This window comes from Mobula birostris, chromosome 22 (genome assembly GCF_030028105.1).
Source record: "Mobula birostris isolate sMobBir1 chromosome 22, sMobBir1.hap1, whole genome shotgun sequence".
Taxonomy (NCBI): domain Eukaryota; kingdom Metazoa; phylum Chordata; class Chondrichthyes; order Myliobatiformes; family Myliobatidae; genus Mobula; species Mobula birostris.
In genome coordinates, this window is record NC_092391.1 from 45,597,107 (window position 1) to 45,620,951 (window position 23,845).

General features: G+C 44.4%; 2 protein-coding genes across 7 annotated transcripts in view; one reads left to right on the top strand and one right to left on the bottom strand.

Annotated features, from left to right (window-relative positions):
- Nucleotides 1-3,576, top strand: part of LOC140186392 (TNF receptor-associated factor 2-like) — a 70,620-nt gene extending 67,044 nt beyond the window's left edge. For all 4 annotated transcript variants that reach the window (XM_072240612.1, XM_072240609.1, XM_072240610.1 and 1 more), the window contains 2 exons: nucleotides 64-212; nucleotides 863-3,576. In XM_072240612.1, the coding sequence (XP_072096713.1) occupies nucleotides 64-212; nucleotides 863-1,081 (368 nt within the window). In that variant the 3' untranslated portion in view covers nucleotides 1,082-3,576. The remainder of the gene's footprint in view (nucleotides 1-63; nucleotides 213-862) is intronic.
- Nucleotides 3,577-17,226: 13,650 nt separating this feature from the next.
- fbxw5 (F-box and WD repeat domain containing 5) overlaps nucleotides 17,227-23,845 on the bottom strand; it is a 41,710-nt gene continuing 35,091 nt past the window's right edge. For 2 of the 3 annotated variants that reach the window (XM_072240614.1, XM_072240613.1), the window contains exon 9: nucleotides 17,227-18,605. In XM_072240614.1, coding sequence (XP_072096715.1) covers nucleotides 18,368-18,605 — 238 coding nt within the window. In that variant the 3' untranslated portion in view covers nucleotides 17,227-18,367. Of the gene's footprint in view, nucleotides 18,606-19,333; nucleotides 19,486-23,845 lie in introns of those variants that run through there. The other variant, XM_072240615.1, reaches the window with a different exon arrangement.

Here is a 23,845-nt window from a genome sequence, read left to right on the forward strand (position 1 = left end):
CTTGGCACTGTCTCTGCCCATTCCTACAGTCCATTTCTTAACATTTGCTTTTTAATTGTTCAGCTTTCTACACCAGTAAGTACGGGTACAAGATGTGTATGCGTATCTATCTGAATGGTGACGGCGTGGGTCGTGGCTCCCATTTGTCCCTCTTCTTCGTCATTATGAAAGGAAACTATGATGGATTGCTCAGATGGCCGTTCAAGCAAAAGGTGGGTTTACTCTCTCATGTCCTGCATAGTACGGAGCCCGGACAGCAGTCAGTGGAGCCAAAGCCTAGCCAGGCATGTGGGAACTTGTGTGTGCTGAGCAAGTCCATCGTGCATGGGCTGTATTGGCAGTTCTCAGTAGTCTGCAGGTCACTATATTGGTGCTCAACAAATGTGGCCAGGAGATGCGTCGTGAGTATGATTAATGATGAAGGTATGAGATGCCTGTCATTAGAAGGGGAGGTGGAATCTGACCTGAGGGAGGGACTGGGGTAGGTGGAATCTGTACTGACATGGTGGGGGGGAGCGAGGGAGGGGTGGACCGGAACTTGTCACTGTGGTGTTGATGGGGATGATCTGCTAGTAGTGGAGGTGGTTTCTGCATGATGAGTCATTACTGTGTGCCAAGTGGCAGTAGCCATTCAGTAACCCTGGCAAGGATTATCACTGGGGCTCTATACCTCCTGAAAAGTTTCCTGATGTGTCCTATACCTCATCTTGAGGTTGTCTGGGACCTTGCTGTGCATAGTTGGTTACAGTTTCCTGTAGCAGCATAGCAACCACTCTGCAGAGGGCCCTGCCTGGATGTGCTGTGTTTTGGAATGTTGTGCTGGGTGGTGGTAAATGCCAGCTTCCTTCTGCTTTGTCCACAGGTGACTCTCATGTTGCTGGACCAGACCAACCGTGAACACATTATTGATGCATTCCGACCGGATGTCAGTTCCTCTTCCTTCCAGAGACCTGTCAGTGAGATGAACATTGCCAGTGGCTGCCCTCTGTTCTGTCCACTTAACAAACTGGACAGCAAGAATAATTACTTTCGTGACGACAGCATTTTCATCAAGGTTATTGTGGACTTAACTGACCTGTAATGAACCATTATCTATGGTTTAAAGCTATCAGCATCCAGATCCTTGCTATTCCGTGTGAGGAAGGGAGATAATCCAGTCAGCAAGAGTACCGCAAGTGCAGGCCCACTGGTCCCACTAACCGATCAGCTCAGTAAGCTGGGCTGAGAGCTGATCAGCAAGACGCCCATTGCAGTCCTCAGCGTCCTGTTCCAATCTACCTGCAATCAGTGGATGATGCTGCTTGTTGCTAAACGCAGAGCAGTGGTAGGAGGAACAGATGGCTGGTCCTTCCTCACAGGCCAATTATGTATGCAAACCATGCATTAACAATGAGGTATAGTGGATGTACCCTTTGTATCTTCCCATTTTTCCCTTTTCTCCCTTTGAGAGCTGGAACTAGTGTACTTCTGGATGAACTGTGAATGGAGGTCTGGGTTGCTGGGATCAGCTGAGTTAATGGAGGCACCATGAGGAGAGGAACTATGGTTGCTGTCTCCCTATTTCCACTGCTTTAAAAACGCAGTGAGCTATGCATTACTCTGGGGGATGGGTGGCGGGGGGCATTGATCTTATGATGATAGCCTCCCCTCCTTAGCCATGTCATCATGTCAGATGCACGCTGTGCTGCTTCCATTCAGGAATAGAACGAGGTGTGTGATGTGCACAGTAGCTCAGTGACAGCAACCTGCTTCACCAAGCCGATCACTATTGCAAGCTGCTTCAAGTTCCTCTTGCTACGGACTGGTTGCTTTCTGAAGAAGGGAATATGGAAAGATGAATTCCTTGCAATTCGCACTTGGCATAGGTGGACCTTGTGCTGGGAATCAAAAGCTTGAATCAGCAATGTTTGAGGGTTTTTGAAAGATTATATTATAGAGTGCAGGAAAATTAAAACTGCAGATGCTGGAAATCAAACATGAACAGAAAATATTGGAAAAGCTCAGCAGGTCAGCAAAGTCTGGGAAGAGAAACTGTTCATCTGAGTTTCATCAAAATTCTCTACTTTTGTTTGTGAAATGTTTTGGTCATATTTATTTACTCTTAATATAATAATAGATTATAATCCATTATTTTATATACAATATATAATAATTTTTAGTTTTGCATTAGCCAGTTGTTACAAAAAGTGGAAACGTGCAGGCCTTGAAGTAGTTGAAATTAGTGGACTTGGGACTTTTTTTTTCCCCCTGTGCCCACCTTCTGTTTAACACCCCTGGGTAGCTCAGGGTTATAGCAGGGAGGAATTTCAACAGAATAACACTGCAGTGAGTCCAAGTGAGTGAGTTTGGCAATGCCTAGGATTGAAAGGAAGGTTTTAGATTAGGTGTTTTGGCTTCTCATTAATCCGGCCTGTACTTGTGGAAAACGTTATTCTTACTGTTAATCTCCATCAGTGACGCTATTAGCTATTGTCTTGTGGATGTATACAGTAGTGGTGAGACATGCAAAAAAAAGCCAATCAATATAACAAATTATCTATGGACATAACTCACAATTCGGAGATACTCTTGGTTGTGAGGTACGGTGGTTTTCCCATCCACTTTATACTGAACAGAACATATTAAGACTGCTTCACAAAAAAGAGTGACTACTTTGACAAAGCTTCGTAGGTCAGCAACTTTCACTGGTTCGCCTATTGAGGATTGATGTATTGGGAAGGATCTATAAATAAATGAGGCTGATTTCCCTAAGGATAGGGCTTCCTAGTGGTCTGGGTAATGTTTATAATCAATTCTCTGAAGGGGAGATGTGGTGTGAGTGACTTCATATAAATGGGCACACTTGTAGCCAAGGACAGGTAGTTGTGACATTTACGGGTTTCTGATTTGACATAATATTCATTGATGCTGTTTGGGGACCAGCTCCTTACACTGTGGGTGGTACCATGTTTCCTGGGCCTTGGCACTATTCTTTTATGACTCAGATTCATTGGCTATGCTGCCAGGCATTAGAGTATTTCAAATGCTTGGGTTTTACTGGATTGGTTGAAGGATGAGAAGACTCTCAGCACGGTGGAAGTTTGTGAAAAACTTTGCACCTTTTTGCTGATAGTTACTGAAATGGTTAGAATGGAGGGCAGAACAATATTTCATAAAATATAAACAGAAAATGCTGCAAGCACTTAGCAAATCAGGCAGCATGGAATCCTGACCTACTGAGAACCTCCAACATTTTCTCTTTTTTTGTGTATTTCCAGTACCTGCAGTATTTTGCTGTTCGATACTTTTAGGTGACTTTTGTGCTCTGAGATCTCCTTAGTGTGTGGCCGCTTCACCCATAGAGTCTTGTATAAAAACACTGGAGGAAGGACAATATCTCTGTAGAAATAGAGCAGTGGTGAATGGAATTGAGCAGCAGGAGAAGAGTTTAGCAGACCTCCGTGAAGGAGTAATATGGCTGATGTAACTTTACTGCTCAGGAGGAGGCAGCTGACTGGATGGAAAGGCAGGGCTGTATCACAGTAATTGCTGTTAGACCATGAAAATGAAAAATACAAATAAAGCATTGTAATTACACATCTATTCTACATTCAATAATGTTAAGTTGCTTTTCTGTAAAGAAATAGCCACATTGGTGGCAGTCCTCCTCATCTCTGTTCTAAATGGATGTTCCTTTATTCTGAAGCTGTACCCTCTAATCCACGATTGGAAACATCCTCTCCACACCCATTCTACTTAGGCCTTTCATCATTTGATAGGTTTCAATGAGATCTCCCTTCATGCTCCAAAACTCCAGTGAGTACAGGTCCAGAACCATCAAACCTTTTTTAACAAAATAAACTTTATTCTTGCAAATAGTTTTTAATTATTAATAAACTGTTCACTGCCTTTTCATTCTTTACATTCACAGTCAATGCTTGGTGTGCTGTTCTATTGCATTCATACACATCAATAGCACTGCTGCTATTCGTGGCACTCTGGGGTAGTATACTGCTATAACAATAATTAAGGGGCTTCCTCCCCAAACCTGGTCCTTCCCTCTCCCTCTTCCTGTCCTGTAGAAGAACCCTACACTGTGTCCCTCAGCACGCACATCTAAAGCCTGGAATGTGCCTGTCAGCGGCATTCCTCCATGGACATCTCAATACACTGGCAAACCAACAAGTTTTGGGCAGACCAAAGGGTGTCTTCCACCCAGTTAACCTGCCAGCAGCACAAGTTTCTTGTCTCTGTGTGCATCCCTGGGAAAAGGCCATAGGTCAGAAGATCTGAAGATCCTCTGTCACGCAGCTGCTCGGGATGAACCGTGATACGGGCCCTTTCATTGTGCTCCACATCCTCTTCACAAACCTAAAGTACTTTTATTTAAAAAAAAAAGGGGTGAACTTCCCCACTACAGTCTGACTTTAGCTCCTCTGATTGGAAAAGAATACTGGCAGGGATGATGGCAGAGCAGCAACAGCTGGAATTTCTGGAAGCAATTGGAAGGCACGGGAAATATACATCCCAAAGAGGAAGAAGTATTCTAAAGGAAAGATGATTCAACCACGGCTAACAAGAATAGTCAAAGTCAATATTAAACCCAAAGAGAGGGCATACAATAGAGCAAAGATTAGTGGGAAGTTAGAGGAGTGGGAAGCTTTTAAAAACCAACAAGGCAACTAAAAAGCTGGCCAATAATATTAGAGGATACCAAAAGTTTCTTCAGATACATAGTGTAAAAAAGAGGCAAGAATGGATATTGGACTGCTAGAAATGATGTTGGGGAGGTTGTAATGGGGGACAATGAAATGGCAGACAAACTGATTAAGTATTTTGCATCACTCTTCATTGTGGAAGACTCTAGCAGTATGGTGGAAGTTCCAGGTGTCGGGGGTCATGAAGTGTGTGAAGTTACCATTACTTGGGAGAAGGTTCTTAGGAAATTAAAAGGTCTGAAGGTAGATAAGTCACCCGGACCAGATAGTGTACACCCCAGGGTTCTGAAAGGTGGCTGAAGAGATCGTGGCAGCATTAGTAGTGATCTTTCAAGAATCACCAGATTCTGGAATGGTTCTGGAAGACTGGAAAGTTGCAAATGTCACTTCACTCTTCAAGAAGGGAGAGAGACAGAAGAAAGGAAACTATGGGCCAGTTAGTCTGACCTCAGTGGTTGGGAAGATGTTGGAGTCGATTATTAAGGATGAGGTCTCAGCGTACTTAGAGACACATGGTAAAATAGGCTACAAGCCCATGATATTGTAGGAAAGATTCTAGTATGTATAAAGCAGTGGCTGATTGGCAGGAGGCAGAGACAGAATAAAGGGAGCCTTTTCTGGCTGGCTGCTGGTAACTAGTGGTATTCCACAGGGGTCTGTGTTGGGACTGTTTCATTTTATGTTATATGTTAATGATTTGGATGATGGAATTGATGGCTTTGCTGTGATGTTTGCAGAAGATATGAAGATAGGTGGAGGAGCAGGTAGCTTTGAGGAAGTAGAAGGTTTACAAAAGGACTTAGATTTGGAAAATGGCAGGTGGAATACAGTGTTGGGAAGTGTATAGTCATGCACTTTGGTAGAAGAAATGAGAGGGTTGATTATTTTCTAAATGGAGAGAAAATACAAAAAAAATAACAGATGCAAAGGGACTTTGGAGTCCTTGTGCTGGATTTCCTAAAGGTTAATTTGCAGGTTGAGTCTGTGGTGAGGAAGATAAATGTAATGTAGCATTCATTTCAAGAGGACTATAGTATAAATGCAAGGATGTAATGTTAAAACTTTATAAAGCACTGATGAGGCCTCACTTGGGAGTATTGTGAGCAATTTTGGGCCCCTTATTTTAGAAAGGATGTGCTGAAACTGGAACATGTTCAAATGAGATTTACAAAAATGATTCCAGGCTTGAATGGCTTGTCATAGGAAGAGCATTTGATGGTTCTGGGCCTGTATTCACTGGAATTCAGAAGAATGAGGGGTGACCTCATTGAAATCTATTGAATGGTGAAAGGTCTTGATAGGGTGGATGTGGAGAGGATGTTTCCTATGTACTCCAGCCCCACAGAGCTGAGTACAACTCAGCTGGTAAGTAATCACTGTGGGTGTTTTAATCAAGTCCAAGGAATGGATGGTCTACTCCAGGGGGCCCTATCCTTTTTTCACCGCAGACCGGTGGGGGGGGGGGGGGGGGGTGTTCAATTTCAACAATGCATGGCGGAATGAGGAAAGGTGCAGCTGACTCGTATCGTTTCCTCGCGGCCCAATAGCACATGCTTTGCTATCACTGGTCTGCTCTACCGCTTGATGTTGTCTAACATCTCCATGACAGGAAATTCTGGGAGGCTGTAGTGTCTGTGGCCTTCCTGTCATACAGACTAGCATGGAAGGATCTGCATATCCTCAACATGTCCAACTGCAAGCATGCTACTGAGCTGTCCTCTTCCTTAAGGCTGTGGATCAGGGCTCCCCTGTGAACCTTTAGGAAGAAAAAAAATGTGAGCATGTCTCATCGTTCCACAGTGCAGACCCTGGATCGGAAGATGAATGTGGAGGATTCGACAGTGAAGTGCTGGGCATGCCAGCATTTCACCTCTAGTAACCCCTTCCTCACATACACCCGCTTCACCTGCACATGAAGTTGCTGCAACTCTGGAGTTTAAACAATTCCATCTAATTCTGCCTTGCTTTCTAAACCCCTCTGTGGATGAACAGCCTCTTGATGTTCTCCTGGGTCGCATCCCACAAGTGAACAGGGGAATCAAAGATGGGATTTCAAGGTTCTTCAACTTGCATATTCCCTCCTCTAAGGTCAGCAGTTTAATGTTTAGCTTCCACGACTCCTGCTTGCTTCATGCTCCTGCCTTAGGCAACAGGAGGTGTGGAGGAAGCAGTGGTCAGAGAAGGACACTGAAATGATGACAGTGGATCTGTCTGTGAAGCGTTCTGACACAAAGAGGAAGTCAATCCGGGAGTGGGCTGAGCCATCTGATTGTGGCCATGCTCCAGCGGTAGGGGTACTGAAGACATCACATAGCTTGGCTATTTTAACCGCTTCCATCAGGAATCTGGAGGTGCCGTCCAGCCTGCCTTCAGGACTGTTGATTGTCCAGCTGCATCAATGATGCAGTTAAAGTTGCCAACCAGGACGATCAGTTATTATGTCACTAGTAGGAGTGGGAGCTACTCATTACACAATACATCGACTTGTATACCCTATCCCTCTGGTTCCCATCCCCATGCCAAATTATTTTAAACCCTTCCCGACAGCTCTAGCAAACCTACCCGCAGGAATATTGGTCCGCCTCAGGTTCAGGTGTAACTAGTCCCTTTTATATAGAAGAGATGCCAATGATGCAAAAATCTGAAACCCTGCCACCCACACCACTCCCTCAGCCACTCATTCATCTGTACTATCATCCTGTTCCTGCACTGAGTTGCACGTGGTACTGGGAGTAAGCAAGAGATTCCTACTCTGGTGGTCCTCCTCTTCAGCCTCCTCCACAACTTCCTATACTCACTGCACAGGAACTCTTCCCTTTTTCTACCCATGACATTGTTGCCAGTGTGCATCACAACCTTTGGCTGCTCCCCCTCCCTCTTGAGAATGTTCTGCAGCTGTTCTGAGACATTCCAAACACTCATACCTGGGAGGCAGTACACCATCCTGGTGTCTCTTTCATGGCCACAGACTCTCCTGTCCATTGCCCTAACTATTGAGTCTCCTATATCGTTCTGCCTTACTTTACTTTCCCCTGCTGAACCTCAAACATGGTCACCGGGGAACCCTGTACTGACTGCGTACTCCCTTTATTTCTCCTGGTAGTCACCATCTAGTTCAAGTTAAATTATTATTCAACCATACATGACTACTCATGATACAGCCAAATGAAATAGTATTTCTCTGGGGCCAATATGCAGAACATACATCACAAAGCACATATAGTACATATGATATCAATTAAACACGCAGTCACAAAAAATATATATAGCCCAAGTCCCTGGGTGACATGTCCTGTAAATTGCTGGTCCATGAGTGTTATCAGCAAGAACAAGCAGTTCTCAGCAGCCTGCAGACGAACGTACGCATGCAATCCAGCTCATCTTCCACTGAGTGAACAGTGGATGTCAGCACCCAGCAGAGACGCTGCACTACATGCCTCTCAGAGCAGCTCAGTAAAAGTCTCATCTGAGGTTTTCAGCCTCCCGGATGATCCAGAGTACATCCAGCTCTAGCCTTGTCAGTCAGGAGCACCTCCTCCTGATGTAGGCATCAGGGATACTGTTATGTTCCCTGAAATACCACATCTCATGGGAGGAGCATCCTACTGCCTGAATTACCATCATGTCTACATTTGTTATATCTCTAGCTTCTCAAACTTAAGTTCTAGTTTCCACCTGTCATCTTCTAAGCCTGTTGACCCAAAGCCTGTTCATTCTAACACTGCAACACACACAAAATGCTGGCGGAACTCAGCAGGCCTGGCAGCGTCTATGGAAACGAGTATGTTCAATGTTTCAGGCCGAGACCCTTCATAAGGACTGGAGAAAAAAAGATGAGGGTCTCGGTCTGAAACGTCATCTGTACTCTTTCCCATAGTTGTTGCCCGGCCTGCTGAGCTCCTCCAGCATTTTGTGTGTTGCTTGGATTTCCAGCATCTGCAGATTTTGTCTTGTCATTCTAATACAGCCTCACTCACACAAGGCTTCAACTCCTCCCCTGCCTTACCCCATCTGGTTCCAAATGTCATTCGCCCTTCTCCCAATAGTTACCATTCTCACCTCCTTATCTGAATCCAATTTTGGTATCACTTTGTGTTCCTGCTTATCTCCCTCCAGCAGCTGTGACATCTTCACACTCCCCTCCCCCCGTGTGCTCCATCTACTTCTCCAATTTTTTCCCCTTTCTTTGCCTCCATCTATCATTCAGTCTCACAACTTAGCCCCACACACTTCCTCTGCCTGGCACCACCTGCCTGTCATTGTACACCCCACCTCGGTCCACCAACCATGTTATACTCCTTCCTTACCACTCCCCTTCTCTTTATCCTGGCCTTATTGCCTCTCCACTCTCGGTCTCAGTGCAGGGTTTTGATGAAAAGTCAACAATTCCTTTCCTCCCACAGATGCTGTTTGATCCACAGTTCTTCGAGCAGATTGATTTCTCCAAGCTTGGGTTAGAAGATGTACAGAATTAATGGTTAGACATCCATCTCAAAGACTAGCCTTATAAAAGGTAAATAAAATTTAAAAAGCAGTGTTATGTCCAGGACTTAATCCAGGTCCCAATGAAAGTATGACCTGTATCTACTCCATACTCCTATCAGCATCAACAGAATCTTACATGCCTCTGGCTAAATGCAATGCAGTAGAAATTAAACTCCAATATGGCGAGTCCTCAAAGTCATTTGCTAGACCTACTTCAATAGACGTAGAGATGATTATGGACATTTAAGTACCAGTATATTTCGGTGGCTGGATATTCAGATGCAGCTGTTATTTGTCTCTCTGAGAGCAACTGTATAAAAGATGATGGGATGTTGTGCTGACATTGTATATTTGGAGTACTGTGTGCAGTTTTGGTCACCTACTGACAGAAAGAGTACAGAGAAAATTTACAAAGATTTTGCTGGGTCTGGAGGCCCTGAGTTAAAAGGAACGATTGAAAAGTTTAGAAAGTAGAAGATTGAGAGGGGATTTGATGGAGGTATACAAAATTATGAGGAGTATAGATAGGGTAAAAGTAGGTTTTTTCCACTGAGGTTGGAGGGGACTACAACCAGCTGTCATGAGTTAAGGATGAAATATGAGAAGTTTAAGGGGAACATGATGGAAAATTTCTATACTTTTCTTTGACTCAAGGTGCGGCCAAGTAACCTCGTCTGGAATTGACTAATTTACAAGGATTTCTCTATCTAGCCAACATCCTGAAGCTTTTGTTCTCTTTTACAGTTTAAGATGTGCAGAGGTGGAGGAAGCCTATTTAAATAAACGATTCAGCTAAAAAGTCCTGACAGTTGGTTTCTGTGTAATGTTTTGTACTACCTGCCACAAGTTTACTGTGTTTCTAACCACTTATCTCATTCTGTTCATCTGTTGATTCACCTCCTCTTCAAAAGCACCTATGCTGTACTCAAAGCACACCCACTGTGCTAACAACTTTCATATGAACACTGAGAAAACACCTTTCCACTACATTTGTGGTGTAGTTTGGACTTACCCAAAACTGGGACCCTTTCTTTCTAACCTATTTATTCCACTATAAAGATTCAGCCATCAAAAGGCTTTATCAATAGGGACATGAAAAATGCAGGGAATGGAGGGATTAGTTTAATTTGGCATCATGCTGAGCATGCACATAGTGGGCAAAGGGCCAGTTCCTGTTCTACATTCAGTATTCTTCAATCATTAACCTATTCTAAAACACTCTGTCGTTATTCCTGATCCATGAAAGCCAAAAGACTGAAAAGGCCATATATCAACTATAAAAGTTTCCAGAAAACCAATGCTGAAGATCTACATTTGGTGTGGAACCTCAGTCAAAATCCATAAAGTGAAAACTTCAGAGATTCCAGCTGGAGGCATTTCCCTGCTAACTGCTGCAGAAAAAGTGCAGAGTCCTCCCCAGCCATCACCAAATGGCCAGAGCATTACCCTGAAAATCACTGTTTCCACCTGCATGTGATCTTCACTGTGTAGTAACTGAAAAAAAAGAAATGGAGGAAGCAGAACCATATATGGCCTCCATCAATTTCACTGGACCATATGTCAATTTGCAGAAACTATAGCACGTTGCAGATGCATGTACTGTCAAATGCTTCAATAACCTCACTGTATCTTGTCTTCTCCCCTTAGAGTATTAGCCATTAAAGTCAGTTAACAGAGGGCTCAGCTGGAGTTACCAGTGAACTAACCCAAGCAGTGTATAAATATTTGTTTTTCATCTCATACAAACACTTTGTGTTGCATGTTTGAGCTGGTTCCTTATTACTGAGGAGGAGGTACTGGGGAAGCTGACAGGTCTGAAGGTCACCTGGACTGGGTGGACTCGGGGTTCTGAAAGTGGTAAATGATCTGTCAAGAATTACTAGTCAGGAATAGTTTGAGAAGACTGAATAATTGCAAGTGTCACTCCATTCTTTAAGAAGGGAGGGAGGCAGAAGACAGGAAATTATAGGCCAGCTATCCTGACTTCAGTGATTGGTAAAGTTTTAGGTTAGGGCTTAGGGTACTTGGAAGCGCATGATAAAGTAGACTTTGCAGGCAGGTTTGCAGATGATACATGGATAGGTGAAGGGGCAGGTAGTGTTGAGGAAGCAGGGAGTCTGCAGGACTTGGATAGGTTGGGAGACTAGTCAAAGAAGAGGCAGTTGGGATACAATATGCATTCGTGTATTGTCGTGCACTTTGGTAGAAGAAATAAAGGCATCAACTATTTTCTAAATGGAGAGAGAATTCAGAAAAGTGCAGCATTTCCTAAAGATTAACTTGCAGCTTGAGTCAGTTGTAAGGAAGACATGCAGTGTTAGCATTTATTTGCCGAGGACTAGAATATAAAAGCACAGAAGTAATGCTGAGGCTTTGGTCACACCACATGGAGTACTGTGAGTGGTTCTGGGCCCCTTATCTAAGGAAGGATGTGCTGGCATTGGAGAGACCATAAGACATAGGAGCAGAATTAGGCCATCTGGCCCATCAAGTCTGCTCCGCCATTCAATCATGGCTGAATTTTCAAAAAATCTCCTCCTCAACCGCAGTTCCCAGCCTTCTCCCCGTAACCTTTGATGTCATTTCCAATCAAGAACCTGTCAATCTTCACCTTAAATACACCCAATGACCTGGCCTCCACAGCTGCATATGGCAACAAATTCCACAAATTCACCACCCTTTGGCTAAAGAAATTTCTCAAGCATCTCTGTTTTGAAAGGGTACCCCTCTATCTTGAGGCTGTGCCCTCTTGTCCTAGGCTCTTCCACCATGGGAAACATCCTTTACACATCTACTCTATCTAGGCCTTTCAACATTCAAAAGGTTTCAATGAGGTCCCCCCTCATCCTTCTGAATTCCAGTGAGTACAGACCCAGAGCCATCAAACATTCCTCGTATGATAACCCTTTCATTCCTGGAATCATCCTTGTGAACCTCCTCTGAACTCTCTCCAATGCCAGCACATCTTTTCTAAGATGAGGGGCCAAGGCGGTTCACAATACTCAAGGTGATGCCTCACCAGTGCCTTATAAAGCCTCAGCATCACATCCTTGTACTTGCATTTTAGACCTCTTGAAATAAATGCTAACATGGCATTTGCCTTCCTCACCACCGACGCAACCTGCAAGTTAACCTTCAGGTGTTCTGCACAAGGACTCCCATGTCCCTCTGCATCTCAGATTCCTGGATTTTCTCCCCGTTTAGAAAATAGACTGTACATTTATTTCTACTACCAAAGTGCATGACCATGCATTTTCCAACCTTGTATTTCATTTGTCATTTTCTTGCCCATTTTCCTAATCTGTCTAAGTCCTTCTGCATCCTACTTGTTTCCATTTTGATACAACACCTTAAGTACCGTATTTGCTATCCTTTCTGATTCTGCATCCCTAATGATTTGATACTCAGCCTGTTGGCTGCAACTAAGTCCCATCACCTGCCTGTCCTTCTTGACAATCTGACTGCATGATATCTTTACTTTTTTACCATCCGTCCCATCCTGAGTCCCTTCACTCTGGTTCCCAACCCCCTGCCAAGTTAGTTTAAATCCTCCCCAACAGCTCTAACAAACCAGCCCATGAGAATATTGGTCCCCCTCGGGTTCAGGTGCAACCGGTCACTTTAGAACAGGTCATACCTCCCCCAGAAAAGATCCCTGCTCCCTGCACCAGCTTCTCAGCCATACATTTATTTGCCAAATCTTCCAGTTTCTACCCTCACTAGCAAGTGGCACAGGCAGCAATCCAGAAATTACTACCTGGGAGGTCCTGTTTCTCAGCTTTCTACCCAGCTCTCTAAATTCTCTTTTCAGGACCTCATTGCTTTTCCTTCCTGTCATTGGTACCAATATGTACCAAGACATCTGGCTGCTCCCCCTCCCTCTCCAAAATGTTGTGGATGCGATCTGAGACATCCCCAACCCTGGCACCTGGGAGGCAACATACCATCCGGGTGTCCCGTTCACATCCACAGAATCTCCTGTCTGTTCCCCTCACTATCGAGTCCCCTATCACTACCGCTCCCTTCTCTCTCTTTCCCCTCTGCACCATGGACCCATGCTCAGTGCCTGTAACCCGGTCACTGTGGCATCCTCCCAGGAGGTCATCCCCCACTAAAGTAGCCAAAGCAGTATACTTGTCTTTGAGGGGAATGGCCACAGGGGTTCTCTGCTCTAACTGCATATTTCCATTTCTCTTTTTCATTTAAAGAGGGTCCAGGGGAGTTAAAAATGGAGCCAAAAATGATCCCAGGGATAAGAGAATTAATATATGATGAGCATTTGATGGCACAGGATCTGTATTCACTCATTGGAGTTTAGCTAGATGGGTGGGGCAGGGGGGTGGGTTGATGAGAAGAGGAATCTCATTGAAAACCTAGTAAAGAGTGGATGTGGAGAGATTGTTCCAGTAGTGGGAGAGTCTAGTATCAGAGGAGACAGTCTCAGAATAGAAGGATGTTCCTTTAGAATAGAAATGAGAAATGTCTTTAGTCAGAAGGTGGTGAGTATGTGGAGTTTGTTACCACAGATAGCTGTGCAGGCCATCTTTGGATATAATCTGCTAATTAAATTTGCCGACCACGCTACGTTGATTGCCCTTATCTCAAACAATAATGAGGTGGCCTACAGGGAACAAGTCATCCCTCTGACACAGTGGTGTCAAGAAAAAAAACCTCTCCCTCAATGTCGCAAAAAACAAAGGAGCAGGTTGTGGATTACAAGAGGAATGGAGACAGGCTAACCCCTATTGACATCAATGTACCTGGGGTTGAGAGGGTAAACAGCTTTAGGTTCCTCAACATCCACATCACCGAGGATTTCACGTGGTCTGTACACACAAGCTGTGTGGTGAAAATGGCACAACAGCACCTCTTTCACCTCAGACAGTTGAAGTTTGGTTTGGGCCCCCACATCCTGAAAACTTTCTATAGAGGCACAATTGAGAGCATCCTAACTGACTGTATCACCACCTGATATATGAACTGTACCTCCCTTAATCGCAGAACTCTGCAGAGAGTGGTGTGGATAGCACAGCGCATCTGTGAACTTCCCATGATTCAGGACATTTACAAGAACAGGTGTGTAAAAAGGGCCAATAGGATCATTGGGGACCCAAGTCACCCCAACTACAATCTATTCCAGCTGCTACCATCTGGGAAACAGTACCGCAGCATGAAAACCGGAACAAGAGGCTCCGGGACAGCTCCTTCCACCAGGCCATCAGACTGATTAACTCACACTGATTTGAGTGTACTCTGTGTTACATTGACTGTTCTATTTATTATAAATTACTATAATTGCACATTTAGACAGACGTACCGTGAAGATTTTTTACTCCTCATGTATGTGAAGTACGTAAGAAATAAAGTCAATTCAAGTGGAGTTTGATAGGTTTATGATTAGTAAGGACATCAAAGGTTATGTGCTGAAGGCAGGAGAATGGAGTTGAGAGGGAGAAGTAAATGAGCCATGATTAAATGTCAAAGCAGACTCGGGGCTGAATAGCCAGATTGTTCTCTGTCTTATAGTTGAAGTCTGAGGATTTTGAAACCATTATTTGTTGAAGGAATTGTTATGAGTAGCTGACAAATATTTTAACTTTCCGTGTATCATCACTGGTAGTGAAGGAAATGACTAACTCCTTCCATCTTTGTGTGCAATGGGATTTTGTGCTTATTCTTCACTGTTCTTCATATTTCATGCTCCACGACAGAAGGTGAAGTTTCAGTTAAAGTGACATATTGATTGACGTATAGTTCTGCTTTTTTTTAAACCATTCCTTTATTCACTTGAACATCTTACAAATTTGGCACAATGATGATTGATTCACTGATCCACTTCAAGATGGTTCAACACAGTCTTCTCAAGGGTAGTTAGATATGGGCAATAACTACCACTTTGCCAGTGAAGCACTGATTCTGGAAAAAAAATTTAAAAACTATTGTGGAGGTAACTTGCATTTAAAAATAAGAATGGCTTAGTTCAGATTTAAGTGTGTTCAAAGAGCATGGAGACAGTATAGTGGCACAGCAATTAAAGGGTTCAGTCCTGACCTCTGTTGCTGTTGGTAGAGAGTTTGCTTGTTCTCTGTGAATTTCCTCCACCATATGCAGATGATTGGTTAATTAGCCACTGTAAATGGGTACAATGGGGGGGGTTAAATGGGTGGATATCAAAGTGGGATTAGTGTAAGTGTGTGTCTGACAGTAGGTAGACCAAAGCACCTGTTTTCAATTATACAAGTATTCATTTCGTTACAGTTTCAAAATAACAAAAAAAGGAAAAGGGCCCAAGCAAAAGTTTGGGTACCCTGCATGGCAGTACTTAGTAACACCCCCTTTGGCGAGTATCACAGCTTGTGAATGCTTTCTGTTACCAGCTAAAGGCTGATTTATACTTCTGCGTCAAATCGATGCCGTAAGTACTGCGTCGCCGCAAACCCTACGCAGAGCCGGCGCGGATCCCTATGCCGTAGCCTGACGCGCACCTCTCCTAAAATGTAACTATGCATTGCGGCAATGCAGACTGGCAACTGTGATTGGTCCACTTGGTAGCACTGCATTTCCTCCTACGCTGCAATAGCTTCCCATTGGGTGACTGAAGGGCAGAGAAAGGAACTCTGGCTGCAATGCTTTCCATAAAGCTTTATAGACTTCCGAAATTATGGAGGACACATTTCGCTTTTACGAAAAAAGACGCTTGCTTTAAACTTGTTTACCCCGAGGAAGACTACCATGACCATAAAAGCCTTGCACGAGCAGGTGTGCGCGCATGCGTGACATGCGCAATTTGCAGAGCGACGCAGACTCACCAACGCACAAGTATAAATGCTCACAACGTGCATAGGCTACAATGCAAGCTTGACGCACAAGTATAAATCAGCCTAAAGAGTCTTTCAACTGTTTGGGGGATTTTTGCCAATTCTTCCTTGCAAAAGCCTTCTAGTTCTGTGAGATTTTTGGGTCATCTTGCATGCACTGCTCTTTTGAGGTCTATCCACAGATTCTCGATGATGTTTAGGTCAGGGGACTGTGAGGGCCATGGCAAAACCTTCAAGCTTGCGCCTCTTGAGGTAGTCTATTGTGGATTTTGAGGTGTGTTTAGGATCATTATCCTGTTGTAGAAACCATCCTCTTTTCATCTTCAGCTTTTTTACAGACGGTGTGGTGTTTGCTTCCAGAATTTGCTGGTATTTAACTGAATTCATTCTTCCCTCTCCCAGCAAATGTTCCCCGTGCCACTGGCTGCAACACAAGCCCAAAGCATGATTGATCCACCCCCATGCTTAACAGTTGTAGAGGGGTTCTTTTCATGAAATTCAGCACCCTTTTTTCTCCAAACATACCTTTGCGGCCAAAAGGTTCTATTTTAACTTCATCAGTCCACAGGACTTGTTTCCAAAATACATCAGGCTCGTTTAGATGTTCCTTTGAACCTTTTGAATTGAACTTTTTAGCCGCAATGAGCAAAGGTATGTTTGGAGAAAAAAGGGTGCAGAATTTCATGAAAAGAACACCTCTCCAACTGTTAAGCATGGGGGTGGATCGATCATGCTTTGGGCTTGTGTTGCAGCCAGTGGCACTGGGAACATTTGCTGGTAGAGGGAAGAATGAATTCAATTAAATACCAGCAAATTCTGGAAGCAAACATCACACCATCTGTAAAAAAAAAGGCCGAAGATGAAAAGAGGATGGCTTCTACAACAGGATAATGATCCTAAACACACCTCAAAATCCACAATGGACTACCTCAAGGGCTGCAAGCTGAAGGTTTTGCCATGGCCCTCACAGTCCCCCGACCTAAACATCATTGAGAATCTGTGGATCGACCTCAAAAGAGCAGTGCATGCAAGACAGCCCAAGGATCTCACAGAACACGAAGCCTTTTGCAAGGAAGAATGGGCAAAAATCCCCCAAACAAGAATTGAAAGACTCTTAGCTGGCTACAAAAAGCGTTTACAAGCTGTGATACTTGCCAAAGGGGGTGTTACTAAGTACTGCCATGCAGGGTGCCCAAACTTTTGCTTCAGGCCCTTTTCCTTTTTTGTTATTTTGAAACTGTAAGAGATGGAAATAAAAGTTTTCTTGCTTAAAAATATTAAAGAAATGCGTCATCTTTAACTTTATCCCTTTTGGAAATCAGTTCATCTTTTACTCGCTTAGCTATTCACAGTCAAAGAAATTTTAACCAGGGATGCCCAAACTTTTGCATGCCACTATTTTAAACAAGAGATCCAGAGCTCCACACAATATACTGGAAGTATTCAGCAAGTCAGGCAGCACCCATGGATGGGAATAAACAGTTGATATTTCAGTCCAAGACCTGGAAAAGGGAGCAGAAGCCAGAATAAGGAGGTTGGGGGGTGGGGGGGGGGGGGGAGAGAAAGGGGAGATAGGCAGAGGAGGTAAAGTACTGAAGGAAGAATCTAATAGGGAACATTAGACCAAAGGAGGAAGGGAAGCAGAGGGAGGTAACGGACAAGTTATTATTCTGCTCAACAGATGATACCCAACTTGCTGAGTTCCTCCAGTATTTTGTATGTGCTGCAGTGCTTAGTGTGTACTGTTGTAGAACTACCTCTGACAGCAGTACAACATCTTAACTATTGTGAACTATTGCATTGAACAGTGAAACTTCGTGAATCCATTTATTGTATACAGAACATTCTGAAATTAGAATGAACCAACAACTGTACATTTTAGAATAGGATTACAATACCCAGAAAGCAAGCCCAGTTTTAAATACAGAATTTCAACCTGGAGAGTCAAGTGTTTTCAGTTATTCTTTACACCGTACCAAGTTAACTTAGCTGTAGGCTCCATGTGTAAGGCTGCAGTGGGAGTAGAAACCTCAGCTGAACTGAACTGTTGAACCACGTGGCACCAGTTTGGGAAGAACAGCTGACAAGCAGTATTTGCTGATTTGAGAAGACATGCAAATTAAGTCAATGTCCAGCTGTAGTTGGTTAGAAGCATTTACCTTCAGATTCATTCACGTGGACTGACTAGTATCACACCTGCATGTTTGAGGGACTTGGAGCACAATTCAGAAAAATCAAATGAACTTTGATATTCTCTCCTCTGTAACCACTTTCCTGAAAGTTTGAAGTCATCTGGACGAGTACAGTAGTATTAGCTACAGGTACCCAGAGTAACCTCTCAACCCATGTTCCTGACCCATGACTCAGTCACTTCTTATTGAGCCAGAAGAAGGAGAATTTCTTGCGGTTGGGCTTGGTGCTGATGATACGCATGATGCGCGGTGAACGCCAAACCTTCAAAGTGCAGTCATCACTGGCTGTGATCAACATTTCTTGGTCCACTGGGCTGAAGGCCACAGAATTCACCACATCCTCGTGCTGTAGCTTTGCAAGGCAGATGTTGTAGTGCCTATCCCAGATGTAGCCATGTCGGTCCTCAGCACCGCTAGAGTGAGACAGAAAGCATGGAGATAGTAAACAGCTGCCAAGCGAGTTAACATTTTCACTTCAGCTCCGGAGATTTTGGTTCAATCCTGACCTCTGGTGGTGTCTGTGTGGAGAATGCACATTCTCCCATGACTGAATTGTTTGCCCTGTTTGCTCTGGTTTCTTCACACATCCCAGAGACATTGGCCATTGAAGATTACCCCAGAGTAAATGGATAGAGAATCTCTGGAGAGTGGATGAAAATGTGGTGAGATTTCAAATAGTGGAATTAATGTTAGTTTAAAATGTTGATGGTCAGCTTAGACTCAATGGGCCAAAGAGCCTGTTTCTGTATCACAGAAAAGGCCTGTGACTGGAAAACGTGCCTCCTCTGTATATTTATCCATTAAATTTGAATCCATGCCCTCTGCTTACAAACAACTCGATTTATAACCCCCTAGAAGTTGTTCCTCTGTTTATTAACTTGGGTAACCAGTGTCCCTTTTAATAGGTTGATTGGCTGATTATTTTAGTCACATGTACCAAGGTACAGTGAAAAACTGTTTTGCATACCATCCATCAAAGCATTTCATCAGTACATTGAGGGAGTTCAAGGGAAAACAATAATAAGTGTTGTGGATCTGTGCATATGGATGCCAGGGTCATGAATTTGAAAAACAAGCGACATGTCTTTCCATGTTCAGCTCCCTAAATACATCCATACACAAAGAACTCCATCTGCCATGATTATACTTACTGTACAATCATTGGTCTCCATTTGCACAGAACAACTCCAATCTCTAGCAGACCAACCCCAACACAGACATATTGCAACTCATCCCAGCAGCATACAAGACCATGTTCTGATACACCTCACAATCGAACCAACATGCTCCAATCTGCAATAAAGAGACTAATTTACCACAGATTGCTTTCACAAATGAAGTCAATTCATCATAAACAGCTGGAGCTAGTTCCTATATTGGAACAGCTGTTTCACAGGCTTGTCAAGCAAAAGTCTAATGCAGTTGTATTTATATAACCTATTTTTCAGCTTATTCTTCAGACCTCTCTACCATGATGCCATAGCACACTGTCACATGAGAACAGATCACCAGAGTTGACAGTGCAGTGGTAGAGACCAGGGTGCAGCACAGAGAATTCCAGGCATTGAACTTAAATAACAACTAAATTAAGGTCTTGCCATTGACAGCCACATCCCACAAAGAGAACCTAAAAAGTGCTGATTGTGAACTAGTACAAACCCTTCTCTAATACAGACTTCAATCAGTCATAGATGGCTCACTCTCCCCTCATCATCACCATCTCCCTAATCCTAAATTCAATCTAACAGGACTTCAATCAATGCACAGCACAGATCATATATAACCATATAACAATTACAGCACGGAAACAGGCCATCTCGGCCCTTCTGGTCCGTGCCGAACTCTTACTCTCACCTAGTCCCACCGACCTACACTCAGCCCATAACCCTCCATTCCTTTCCTGTCCATATAGCTATCCAATTTAACTTTAAATGACATCATCCAACCTGCCTCAAACACTTCTGCTGGAAGATCATTCCACACAGCTACCACTCTCTGAGTAAAGAAGTTTCCCCTCATGTTACCCCTAAACTTTTGACCTTTAACTCTCAACTCATGTCTTGTTTGAATCTCCCCCACTCTCAATGGAAAAAGCCTATCCATGTCAACTCTATCTATCCCCCTCACAATTTTAAATACCTCCATCAAGTCACCCCCTCAACCTTCTACGCTCCAAAGAATAAAGACCCAACTCGTTCAACCTTTCTCTGTAACTTAGGTGATGAAATCCAGGTAAAATTCTAGTAAATCTTCTCTGTACTCTCTATTTTGTTGATAGCTTTCCTATAATTCGGTGACCAGAACTGTACACAATACTCCAAATTTGGCCTTACCAATGCCTTGTACAATTTCAACATTACATCCCAACTTCTATACTCAATGCTCTGATTATAAAGGCCAGCATACCAAAAGCTTTCTTCACCACCCTATCCACAAGAGATTCCACCTTCAGGGAACTATGCACCATTATTCCTAGATCCCTCTGTTCTACTGCATTCTTCAATGCCCTGTATGTCCTATTTTGATTAGTCCTACCAAAATGTAGCACCTCACATTTATCAGCATTAAACTCCATCTGCCATCTTTCAGCCCACTCTTCTAACTGGCCTAAGTCTCTCTGCAAGCTTCGAAAACCTACTTCATTATCCACAACTCCACCTACCTTAGTATCGTCTGCATACTTACTAATCCAATTTACCACCCCATCATCCAGATCATTATTGTATATGACAAACAACATTGGACCCGGTACAGATCCCTGAGGCACACCACTAGTCACTGGCCTTCAATCTGACTAACAATTATCCACCACTACTCTCTGGCGTCTCCCATCCAGCCACTGCTGAATCCATTTTACTACTTCTATATTAATGCCTAACGATTGAATCTTCCTAACTAACCTTCCGTGTGGAACCTTGTCAAAGGCCTTACTGAAGTCCATGTAGACAACATTCACCGCTTTACTCTCGTCAACTTTCCTAGTAACCTCTTCAAAAAATTCAATAACATTTGTCAAACATGACCTTCCACGCACAAATCTATGTTGACTGTTCCTAATCAGACCCTGTATATCCAGATAATTATATATACCATCTCTAAAAATACTTTCCATCAATTTACCCACCACTGACGTCAAACTCACAGGCCGATAATTGCTAGGTTTATTCTTAGAACCCTTTTTAAACAATGGAACAACATGAGCAATACGCCAATCCTCCGGCACCATCCCCATTTCTAATGACATTTGAAATATTTCTGTCAGAGCCCCTGCTATTTCCACACCAACTTCCCTCAAGGTCCTAGGGAATATCCTGTCAGGACCCGGAGACTTATCCACTTTTATATTCCTTAAAAGCGCCAGTACTCGCTCTTCTTTAATCATCATAGTTTCCATAACTTCCCGCAAACACGAGGAATTCTGCAGATGCTGGAAATTTAAGCAACACACATCAAAGTTGCTGGTGAACAAAACAGGCCAGGCAGCATCTCTAGGAAGAGGTGCAGTCGACGTTTCAGGCCGAGACCCTTCGTCAGGACTAACTGAAGGAAGAGTGAGTAAGAGATTTGAAAGTTGGAGGGGGAGGGGGAGATCCAAAATGATAGGAGAAGACAGGAGGGGTAGGGATGGAGCCAAGAGCTGGACAGGTGATTGGCAAAAGGGGATACGAGAGGATCATGGGACAGGAGGTCCGGGAAGAAAGACGGCGGGGGGACCCAGAGGATGGGCAAGAGGTATATTCAGAGGGACAGAGGGAGAAAAAGGAGAGTGAGAGAGAAAGAATGTGTGCATAAAAATAAGTAACAGATGGGGTACGAGGGGGAGGTGGGGCCTAGCGGAATTTAGAGAAGTCGATGTTCATGCCATCAGGTTGGAGGCTACCCAGATGGAATATAAGGTGTTGTTCCTCCAACCTGAGTGTGGCTTCATCTTTACAGTAGAGGAGGCCGTGGATAGACATGTCAGAATGGGAATGGGATGTGGAATTAAAATGTGTGGCCACTGGGAGATCCTGCTTTCTCTGGCGGACAGAGCGTAGATGTTCAGCAAAGCGGTCTCCCAGTCTGCATCGGGTCTCGCCAATATATAAAAGGCCACATCGGGAGCACCGGACGCAGTATATCACCCCAGTCGACTCACAGGTGAAGTGTTGCCTCACCTGGAAGGACTGTTTGGGGCCCTGAATGGTGGTAAGGGAGGAAGTGCAAGGGCATGTGTAGCACTTGTTCCGCTTACACGGATAAGTGCCAGGAAGGAGATCAGTGGGGAGGGATGGGGGGGACGAATGGACAAGGGAGTTGTGTAGGGAGCGATCCCTGCGGAATGCCGGGGGGGGGGGGGGGAGGGAAAGATGTGCTTAGTGGTGGGATCCCGTTGAAGGTGGTGGAAGTTACGGAGAATAATATGTTGGACCCGAAGGCTGGTGAGGTGGTAGGTGAGGACCAGGGGAACCCTATTCCTAGTGGGGTGGCGGGAGGATGGAGTGAGAGCAGATGTACGTGAAATGGGGGAGATGCGTTTAAGAGCAGAGTTGATAGTGGAGGAAGGGAAGCCCCTTTCTTTAAAAAATGAAGACATCTCCCTCGTCCTAGAATGAAAAGCCTCATCCTGAGAGCAGATGCGGCGGAGACGGAGGAATTGCGAGAAGGGGATAGCGTCTTTGCAAGAGAAAGGGTGAGAAGAGGAATAGTCCAGATAGCTGTGAGAGTCAGTAGGCTTATAGTAGACATCAGTGGATAAGCTGTCTCCAGAGACAGAGACATCTTTCCCTCCCCCCCCTCTCTCTGCATTCCGCAGGGATCGCTCCCTACACAACTCCCTTGTCCATTCGTTCCCCCCCATCCCTCCCCACTGATCTCCCTCCTGGCACTTATCCATGTAAGCGGAACAAGTGCTACACATGCCCTTACACTTCCTCCCTTACCACCATTCAGGGCCCCAAACAGTCCTTCCAGGTGAGGCAACACTTCACCTGTGAGTCGACTGGGGTGATATACTGCGTCCGGTGCTCCCGATGTGGCCTTTTATATATTGGCGAGACCCGACGCAGACTGGGAGACCGCTTTGCTGAACATCTACGCTCTGTCCGCCAGAGAAAGCAGGATCTCCCAGTGGCCACACATTTTAATTCCACATCCCATTCCCATTCTGACATGTCTATCCACGGCCTCCTCTGCTGTAAAGATGAAGCCACACTCAGGTTGGAGGAACAACACCTTATATTCCGTCTGGGTAGCTTCCAACCTGATGGCATGAACATTGACATCTCTAACTTCCGCTAGGCCCCACCTCCCCCTCGTACCCCATCTGTTACTTATTTTTATGCACACATTCCTTCTCTCACTCTCCTTTTTCTCCCTCTGTCCCTCTGAATATACCTCTTGTCCATCCTCTGGGTCCCCCTCGCCCTTGTCTTTCTTCCTGGACCTCCTGTACCATGATCCTCTCGTATCCCCTTTTGCCAATCACCTGTCCAGCTCTTGGCTCCATCCCTCCCCCTCCTGTCTTCTCCTATCATTTTGGATCTCCCCCTCCCCCTTTCAAATCCCTTACTCACTCTTCCTTCAGTTAGTCCTGACGAAGGGTCTCGGCCTGAAACGTCGACTGCACCTCTTCCTACAGATGCTGCCTGGCCTGCTGCGTTCACCAGCAACT